The 10,385-nt window shown below is 42.8% G+C and overlaps 1 protein-coding gene across 1 annotated transcript in view; it reads left to right on the top strand.

The window, feature by feature from the left end:
* The first annotated feature begins 7,024 nt into the window (after positions 1–7,024).
* NRAP (nebulin related anchoring protein) overlaps positions 7,025–10,385 on the top strand; it is a 47,038-nt gene continuing 43,677 nt past the window's right edge. Inside the window, exons 1-3 of the mRNA XM_058028953.1 lie at positions 7,025–7,096; positions 7,367–7,461; positions 8,177–8,264. Coding sequence (XP_057884936.1) covers positions 7,025–7,096; positions 7,367–7,461; positions 8,177–8,264 — 255 coding nt within the window. The remainder of the gene's footprint in view (positions 7,097–7,366; positions 7,462–8,176; positions 8,265–10,385) is intronic.

The following is a 10,385-nucleotide window of genomic DNA, read 5'->3' as shown; positions in this document are numbered from 1 at the left end:
GACCCCTGGGTTCATCAAAGTCCAGCACCTGGTAATCCCAAGTACCCTGCCATGTGCCCAAGTGAGCTGTCCCCATCACACAAGTAATTCCCAGATAGTTTCAATAGTTTCCCATGGTCTGGAAAGAAGCATGTTGGGATGAAAGCACGGGCTCCAGTGTTTTCATTTGCATATACATAACCAGATGCGTGTAAGTGAAAGAGTCCTGTGTGTTTCCTGTGGGTAGTTTTAATTTCATCATTAAGCAATGGGGAAACCACAGCAGAAGGAGCAGCGCCAGCTCAGCAGAGGCACAGGGCACACGCAGGACCTCTGCTCAGGGTGGGATGGACTGAAACATCGGGTCTCTGCTTCCAGACTTTCATCAGAAATTCAGCACCGATTCCTGCCCCTTTCCCATAGTTAGGCAGATTAAATTCGCTTTTATCACCCATTTACTGGAAAGAGCACACGTTTACATCGAAAACCACCCCGGTACCAGCAGCAGCCCGAGCTCACCAGTGGTTCCATGGCTGCACCACCCAGCCAGGGAGCGGGGCCCTGGCACAGCTTTGGGAGCTCCCCCAGAACAAGAGCAGCTCCCAAATCCGTGTCCAGCCTCGGCTTTGGCAAACACACACACACACCCACCCACCCATACACCCACACACACACACAGAGCAAGCGGGGCGCGCAGGCCGCGGTGCCGGGAGCGGAGCGGGGCCCGCCCGGGCAGCGAGGAGCGGGCACCGAGGGCAGGAGAGCGGGGCAGGGCAGGGGCCGGGCAGCGGGGCCCCGGGGGGGCAGGGGCAGGGGAAGGGCCGGGAAGGGCCCGGGGCTTGCCTTGGCGCTGGGTCCGGCCGAGCGGGAGCGAAAGCGAAACTTCAAGCAACACTGAAAGCGAAAGAGGCCGGCGGTGCTCCCGGGGCGGCGCCGGGGCGGAGCGGGTCCCTGGCGGGTCCCCATCCCTGACCCTTGTCCCCATCCCTGACCCTTTTCTCGTCCCCATCCCTGACCTTTGCTCCCTGTCCTGTCCCGTCCCCATCCCTGTCCCTCTTCCATCCCCATCCTGACCCTTTTCCCGTCCCCATCCCTGACCCTTGTTCCTGTCTCCACCCCTGACCCTTTTCCCGTCCCCATTTCTGACCCTTCTCCCATCCCCATCCCTGTCCCCATCCCTTTCCCCATCCCTGTCCCCATCTGTCCCCACCCAGACCCCGGGCCCTCCCCGCTGCCCAGGTAATGACGGCCCCATCACAGCAAAACCGAAATTATCACTTTTTAATAGCTGTGCTCCGGCACACCCCCGCCAAAGAAGAGTCGAAAGTTTCATGGTGACAGGAGGTTGTCTAGATCTAAGGAAATTTTCCCCCTTATATAAACTTCAGGGGCATTTCCTTATCCTCCCAATTATTGTGCATGTTGCATCTCTGCTAATTACGGTGTCCTACTGTGCAGCCCTAGCATCAGGCCCAGCGGTCCAGTACATGGACTGAAGATTGGCACAGTCTTGCTAATTACTCCTGGATGCAGGCTCCAATCCTGCAATATCATACACCTACCCAGCGGTGCTTGGTGTTTAACATTCACTACCTGAAGAGATTTACATCAAAGAGACATTTTTCAGTGCAATGCCTCCTAATTGGCACAAAACACAGGCATGGTAACAAACAGGCTTTGGCTCCCCGACAGGTCAGTGCCTCCATGTGATGGAGGAGCTCTTGCCGTGCGCCTGCATGCTGCTGCTGGGACTGCTCCCTGCTCCCTGGGATTGTGCCTGTGGCTCCTGGCTGGGTGTGTAGCCAAAGTTTTCTCCTGAAAATCAAACTAGCAGAATCCCATGGTTCCTCTCATGCCATCTGTTAGCTGCTTCTTTTCGAGGGGACAGCGTCACTTCCAAATCCATAATGGATCACCATGGACAGCAGGGACACTGGAAATGTACAGATCATGATGTAGAGATCAAATGTATGGAGAGGAGAGGAGAGGAGAGGAGAGGAGAGGAGAGGAGAGGAGAGGAGAGGAGAGGAGAGGAGAGGAGAGGAGAGGAGAGGAGAGGAGAGGAGAGGAGAGGAGAGGAGAGGAGAGGAGAGGAGAGGAGAGGAGAGGAACTCTGTAATCACCAGCGGTGACTGACAGTGGCACCTGAAATTCAGAACATCCGAATATGCTTTTCTGATGATATGTATGGGTGTCACCTAAAAAATACAGAAACTGTTTGCTTCTATATCTTCATGAAAATGTTTATCCATTGCCATCTGGTCACCACGTCCAAAGTAGCAGACCTAGAAATGTCTTTTTTCTAAACATCATTGTATTGCTATCAAAAAAGTGGTCTGATAATGCTTGCCAAGTTTCAAGAGTTTACTATTAGAATTAGTTGTGGGGAATTTCTCAAACTCAAGCTGTTTTCTTTCTATTTTCTTTTTATTTTCTATATTTGTATTTTCTTTTCACGTTGGGTTCTGGCCTTCACAAAGAAAAAGTTTGATTCCGCAGTGTGCTGCAATACCTTTCTTAAATACATCTTAATTTTAATGCAGTACAAGGTGCTAGACTTCTTTTTCAGAAAATCTTTCTCGTTTTCAGTATAGAGTAAGGGGAAAATAAGAAATATAACAGAAATACAAGGAAGTATCTTGCTTCAGGGCATGGAGTGATTGCCACCTAGGAAAGGGTCAGAAAGGGAAAAGAATTCTCGTGTGGAATATGACACAGCTGGCTGTGTGCATTATTGGGCAGGGGAAAGAGCCAGCAATATGATACCTACAGCATCACCATTCATCTCCTTTGCCCTGGAGACTCAGCCTCCTCCTTAAAAACATTTATAATGGAGCTTTTGACTGGATATTTACATTGAGGAAAATAAGTATTTAACCACTGCATGCAGCTGCAGGATGAAAATGGGGTGTGCCTTTGGGAAACTGGAAGGTGGATGGCAGGTACAAACCAGAAGGCTTGAGGCAACTGCACAGTACCTGTCTGGAATAACAACAGTGTCCTGTGCTCTCACAACAGCTATGAAAACAAGGATGGGCTTTTGTGAGACCTTGGAGGTGTGGGGATGCTTTTAGGACGGACAGCTTGAGTGACTCACAGTGTGTTCCCTTCCAAACAACGGTTGTTAGATTTTCCTGTGTTTTGCAAGGAAGGATGGATGGTTTTGGTGTGCTGTGAGGAATTTGGGTTAGGGAAGAGTGATTTGGCACACTGCAACTTTATGGAATTCTGCAGAGTAATACACCTCAGCTTGATGGATGTGTTTTGTTGGGATTTCTCTGTAATCAGGCAGAGATGAGAATATTCTACATGCCATATTTTGTGAGTTTTAAACTTGAGTCTTATTTGTGTTATAATACACAAAGAATGGGCATATTTGGACACTGGTGATGATGTGGGCTGTGCTCTACATGTTTTTCACACTTTTCTTCAAGCTTTTAGCTTAGATTGTAGCACATCCTGACCCATTCTTTCTCTGCTCTGTAACAGTGATATCTTCTTAGCCCCTTTGCTCTTTTTTTGATTTCTCTCTTACTTTATCTCACTCTGTTAGAAGCATTTGCAAAATCCCTACATTCTCAGGTTCTCCTGACACTGGCAAAAAGGGGAAAGTGTAAGCACGAACTTTTTAATCATGAAATATAAACAGTTGTTGGTTGGTTCCCAAAAAATGAAAAAAGCAGCTGTATAAGTTTGGAAGGTTCTTTAGAAGCTTTTGTTCAAGTCTTGTGAGATTTTGGAGTTGATAAATCTTTTCCAGTTCTCTTTCAATGTTTTTCCAAGCTGTATTTCCTACCATGCTAAATTTGATTAGCATGGAGAGATTGTATGAGGCAAAAGGCCCTGAGCCCAGGTAAGTAATTAACCACAGCATTCAGAGAAGGTGAACATAGACAAGGCTGGTTGAGTGCTTGAAATTTTACAGGCAGCTTTTACCAGTGAATAAAACACCCATTTTTTGTAGTAAACCAGCACCTCTGGGATATTTTTGCAAACAGACGGAAGATGAGGTTGTCATAATTTGTGATGTTTGGCTTCCTGTCCTTCATGTGGTTGGAAGGGCACAGCTTCAATTCAGGAGTGACAGAGGAGGTGACCCTGACTTGAATGTCTCTTGAGAGGTTACTTTGTGTAACTAATATGTGCTTTTTTACAATCAGATTGAGGATGCAGACATGCTTCAAGTTTTCTGCGCAGTTAATTCAACGAATTTAAGGAGGCTGGAGAGGTAACAATGTTTCTTCCCACTAATTTGCACTTTCAAGGTACTGTCTCCTTGTACTTTATGTGTAACCACAGTACTTTTAAACCACATTGATTAAGGTTCTACTGTTAAGTAAAGCCTTTCAAGATTTTCATTGATATCAAAAAGCCTTTATGAGGCCTTACTAAAGGAGGAAAAAAGCCACAATGAGCTTTTAACTGAAGAGAAAATGTCTTGCTAAGATTTGTCAAGATAACAAACTTGCACTGGTTTTGTGATTTAATTCCTTGTATGATCAAAATGCAGCGTGTACTTTGTAATGAGACCATTCAATGTTTACTTTTTAATAAACTCCCTTTTTTGTTAGCAACTCGGCTTTAATCCAGGGTGATGAAGAACAGGACAGCTTTGGGGTCCTCAGAAATGGGAAAATCTCTAAGAGACTCCAGGAGAACTGGTGCACAATGGATGTGAGGGAAGTAGTGTGGCTGGGAAAAACAGTGGCTGTGGAGGATGTTGTGTGTTACCACACTTCTTTTGAATGTGCTGTGACTTGGGAGAAGCAGAACTTGGAAAATGCATTTGCTGACTTCCAGCCAAACTGGTAGTATCTGTCACTGTGAAAAGAGAAAAACAGGCTTTGTATGTCTTGAAATGAAGTGGGATTTATCTGTGAAATAAAGGGCTTTATTTGTTCCTTCCTCTTGGAAGGAGCACATGGTCTCATTGCCTTCGAGGATGTCTGTGTGCTCTGTGGGTACCCAGTGCATAGGGACAGCATGGGCATCCATGTTGGAGTCCTCTCCAGGTGATCAGTGTCTGGGTGACTCCTGGATTAATTATTTGTTCTGTAATTGCCAAGTCTTCACAGTTTGGTGTGGTTCATGGATGTCCTGCTTTCGCCACTTCTCTGAGCTCATTTCAGGAGGGTCTTAAGCAATGCAGGACCAGGAGCAGGTCATGCACCCTTATTCTTGCTAAAGTGGGAGACAAGGGCTCCAAATGGGCTTCAGACAGCATGGAGACCTCTGGGACTGTCTAGAAAATACACAGTGTGGTGACTCTTGGAGTGGAACACAAAGAGATGACAACTGGTAGTGTGCCAAATGCTAAGTGAGGAGGAGACAGCCTGGCCACTGTGACCCTAACACAGGTCACTTGCATAAACAGAATGACAATCTGGGACAAGATGCAAAGCTGTGTGAGAAGGGAACTGGAAGCCTTCCAAATTACTTTGGTTCATGGGAGTAAGTGAGATAAATATTATTGTGATGTAATATTATTGTCGACATAAATCTCTCTTGATCCCAAAAAGAATAACATAAGGTAACTCAGCAGTTATTTTAGTATAAGAAATTATGTTTTGGGGACATTTTTAAAAAATGAAAATGCATCTGTTTATATACTGATATTAGTTACTTTGAAAGGCCTTAAGTGTTTTCAGGACTTAGTGCCACTGCTTTTTAGATTAGAGACTCTATTTTCAGCACACCAGTTGCTGACAGGACATTGTGCCAGTACATTGTCAGCATTCAGTAAAAGTAGCAATAATAAGTTAGGCAGAACTGCATCTCTCAATAGAGAGATGAATAGGAGTTTCTCTAAGCATACCCAGAAGGTTTAGACAGAAACTATTTTGATGGAATTGTTTGCAATTTATAGCAAAGGGAAGTGCTTAGCAATGTCCCAGGACTGCTGCAGGCAGTGGGGCAGATGCAGAGATGACTAAGAAGACTTTTACTCAGATTGAGATAACTCTTAGCTGTGTCCCAGGGTTATGGAGCCCTGCAGCTGGAGGCATTATGATTAGGTAAGATGTAAATCTTAAATCCTGACCATTTGTAGCTGGTAGAATTTAATAGCTTCTTTTGTTCAGAGCAGACTTCACAACCCTAATAGCTTGCTTCAATCCTAATATCAGACATTCCTTATCATTTTTTGGTGAAGGAATTTTTATATTCTGATCTATTGCAGTCTACTCTTGGTGAACACTGTTAAATAGATGCTTTGTTCATTCTATTAAAAAGTAAATGGTTCCTTTCTGAAGTTTTTCCTGTAGGAGATAGAAGTTTGGATTTTTACCCATCATGTTTAGAGCTCTTTGAGATAAGAGGCTCTGCCTGCTTCACAGTGCATCCTGCTACACCTGGAGATGGAGTGACAGGTGAGTGGAACAGGAAGATATGAGAAAAGAGTGTGCTGACATAATATGCAAGGTGAAACTGAGCTGTCACCAAGGGAAAACATTAATGACTTGTCTGGGACAATGGCAGTGAACTTCTTCTACATCCACCCAAGGGCCAGGGATCTTCAAACCCATCTCTGGCCTCCATCTCTGGTGGTACCTCCTTCTGCTGTGAGGCTGCTCCTAAACACAAAATGCTCCCCCATGAGGTCACTTGTTTATCAGGGTGAGGAGGAACTCATGGTAAATGCTGCTGCTGTGTGCACTTTTCTCTTCATCCTGGGCCTGTGACTGCAAAACTGAAATACAAAATGATCAGGCTCTAACATTCACATGGATGTGATTCGTTTCTGTGAGTTCATTCTTCTATTTAGAGAAAGATATTGCTGCCCTCCCTTCTGCACTGACACAGTTGCCAAAATAACCACTCTTACTAACTGGCAGCTTTAAAAGCCAGCCTGCAGCTGACTTTGAAACAGAAGGTCAGCAAAGGGAGCAACAGACTTCAATTCAGAGCTTTAATGGGAGCCATTGACCACAGCAAAAGGCCTTGACTGGAGTGTCTAGAGTGTGCTTTGCACAGGCCAAAAAGTCACTTTCATACTCTTTGAACCTTTTGTATAAACCTATATATTTTTCACTCTGTGGATTTCAAGATGAATGTGCAGCCGTGTGCTAGATGTGGCTATGGGGTTTACCCTGCTGAGAAGATTAACTGTATAGATCAGGTCAGTTCTCTTTCTTTATCATTTTTGGACTATAATAAATGTAAGATTGGCACTTCTAGCACAGTGCAAATCTCTCGGTTCCAAAAGTTCTTTGCTCATAACTGGGTTCAGAACTGAAATGAATTAATAACATGTATATATTTGAAGAAAAAAATAGTCAGATTCATTAAATGAAGGGTAAGGATCAATAGTGAGATTTTAAACTTAGCAGAATAATAATAATGAAATACAAATCATGTCTGTTTGGTTTCTCTTTTGTGGCGTGTCCAGACGTGGCATAAAGCCTGTTTTCACTGTGAAGTATGCAAGATGATGTTAACTGTAAACAACTTTGTTAGCCATGAGAAAAAGCCTTACTGTCAAGCGTAAGTGTATTTCCTTTTTTTATTCCTTCCATTTTATTTTTTTAAGCAAAGGTTTAATTTGGCTAGTAATTTTAATAAAATGGAAGATCACCATTTGGACTCAGTCTGTCCTGTGTGTGATGTGAAATTAGTTATTGTTGGTGATTTCATGCATATCTTTGGATTTACGTGAATCACAAATGGTGGGAAACTATTTTTACCATGCATAAAGCTTCCTCATTTGGCCAGTGTGTTAAAAGATACCAAATCAAGTTCCCTTTCAGTATTGTGAGAAGAAAATAAAACCAACCACAAAATTCAGTGCTTTCGAAATCAGTGGTTAAGAGTAAACAAGGTTGAACTAATCATAAGGAAAATATATAAAATGCAGATTTTGGAGTTGGTTTGTTCTAGGAAGTTTTTATTTTATAATGATCAATTCCTGTCAAATTTGTCAGCAGAAAAAGGAGAGATGACAGTTGTTTTTTATTCTATTATTCTCTTTTGTTATTAGAATCACAGCATTGATATGATGATCATTAAAATTAATTTTGCTCTAGGCACCTACTCCTTACAGTAATAACTTGAATGTAGTCTAAGATCTCTGTGTGAGTGGGGGAAGAGATGTGTATAGAGGGGTGGAGGCTGATATTGTGGTTTTCAGTGCTCAAAGAGAACCTTTCTGGTGGGCTGTCTGGTACATTCCTAATATCCTTTTGCACTTACCCTTTTCTAGGCACAATCCAAAGAACAATGCATTCACGAGTGTGTTTGAAACACCAATAAATATGAATGCAAAAAAACTGTCAGAAGTGGTAAGTGAGGTAAGAAGCTTGAGGGTCAAATGTGTTTGTTCTACATTTTGATAACATATTGATAACATCTCTTGTTTTGTAAGTATAAATACGTGCTTTTTACTCACCTTCCTGTGTATGATTCAAACCTCAGCTGGGTTTCAGTCATAATTTTTTCAATGCGATTACTCATGTGAAAGCAATCTTAGATCTGGATTTCCTTCTTCTCTCAGAAGGAAAAACTGATTGGAGCTGCTCACCTGTATATCTGATAATCTGTACGGAAGCACAGTTCACCTAAACTGCCCAGAGCTGTGCAAACTTGGTGACTAAGCTGGGTTTCACAACCTCTGGGAGCAAGAACAACCCACTTGCTTTGAGATCTCATCAGAAACTGCCACGAAACCTCAGATAAATTATAACCAGGTGGGGCGCACAGAGAAGTTCCCGTAAATACTTTTGTTGAGTATTTCTGCCGAACCTGAGGTGGTAAAGCAGCCGGTCCAGGGAGCTTGGCAGGGTTTTGCTGGAGGTGTTTTTGGGGATGGAGGAGCATCCTCCCTGTGGGCTCTGCCCTGCCCCATGCAGCTGGAATGCTCCAGCCTGTGGGCGTTCCCAGTGCCACCCCTGCATTGATTCCTTCCAGAAACATCATCCACAAACCTGCACTGCGAGGGGGTCTGCTGAAATAAAAAATACAGGAACGCCCAATAATCGAAGGCTGTCTCACTGTTCTGCCTAATGTTGGTTTCTTGAATGCCATGTCTTTCTATATCCTAAAATAGCATTACTTGTGAATGTATTTCACAGGTAAAGCAATGTGTTTTGGTGTGATTAGCCATCACTAAAATTAACAAAGAAAGTTGTATTTCTTGGATTATGGCATGCTGAATTCATTCTGATGTCCTCTATTAGCTGTAAAACCTTGATGCACAAGAATAGCCTTTGTCAGATACTATAATTTATCATTTTGTACAGCATTCTTATGCCTCAGTTTTTGCAGTATCATGGGCTGTAACTATTTCAGCAATGACTGTCGCACTTACTTTAAACTGTGTGTGACAGATCTGCTCAGGAATGAGTTTGGGATTACTGCAGGTTCTATTTCTGGTTTAGGCAGAGATATGAGACTGATACTTCCAGTGCATGTGAGTACACAAGCCAGAGAAATTATAGCTCAAAGATCACTTTCCCTTGTTTTATACACCTTAAACACCTTCTGTCCTTTTCAATCACATAATGAGATTCTGTTCCAGAGAGAAAACTGCTAAGGGTAGTAAAGAAGCTGAATCTGCAGTACCTGCTTAAAGGGAATACTTCTGTCAAAAACTGAGAGCAGGAAAATATTTCATTAGTAAATGTATAAAGAATGATAACTTGGGAAAAGGATTCTCTTGCTACTATGGAAGTTTGTTCAGTAAAAAAATAAACTTTTTTACTGAAGTTTATTTCTGATGATGCAGAAAATAGTGAAGTTTATTTCTGATGATGCAGAAAATAGAATGTTTGTTTCAATCCCAATATGATGTTCTCACATAAGTCTTGAGACATCAACTGGAATGCAGAGATAACAATTAGGTTTCTCTATACAGAATTTTTGTGTTATCAGGCAAGCCATTCAGCTCTCTGCTCCTTTGTGCTTAATTTATAAATGGGAATAATGGTACATGTGCTCAGTAACATTTCTGTCCAGTCAGTTTAAAATCTCTACTCTGGGTAGAGAGTGAGTTATATAACAGATCTGTGATTTCAGTTGGATTTCTTCTACATGCTAACATGATAAAAGTAGCACTAAGAACATAATGACCCAGGACCAAATATAGTAGTCATTTACATTTGCACAGTTAGGATATGACACTTCTTGGACACTGTGCAGGGAAATAGGAGAGTATTTTAATACTGCTTACTTGGTAATAGTTTTTTCATGTAATGCATTGATGCATCCTGCTTTAAATTTCTTAGGGATTTCAATTCTAACAGATTATTTCCCCCAAAAGGACTATCTAAAGATCAAATTATTCTTTCAGAATGTCATGCCAGGTCTCAGGTGTAATATGCTGCTCCTTTACAGATGTGCAGCTCCTATACTGGCAGAAATCTTAGGGAGAAGCTGGGGTGGACTAGAAAACAGAGTTTTGGCTTTGGGGCTAA

This window comes from Melospiza georgiana, chromosome 8, assembly GCF_028018845.1.
Source record: "Melospiza georgiana isolate bMelGeo1 chromosome 8, bMelGeo1.pri, whole genome shotgun sequence".
Taxonomy (NCBI): Eukaryota; Metazoa; Chordata; class Aves; order Passeriformes; family Passerellidae; genus Melospiza; species Melospiza georgiana.
This window is presented reverse-complemented; position numbering and strand designations above follow the sequence as displayed.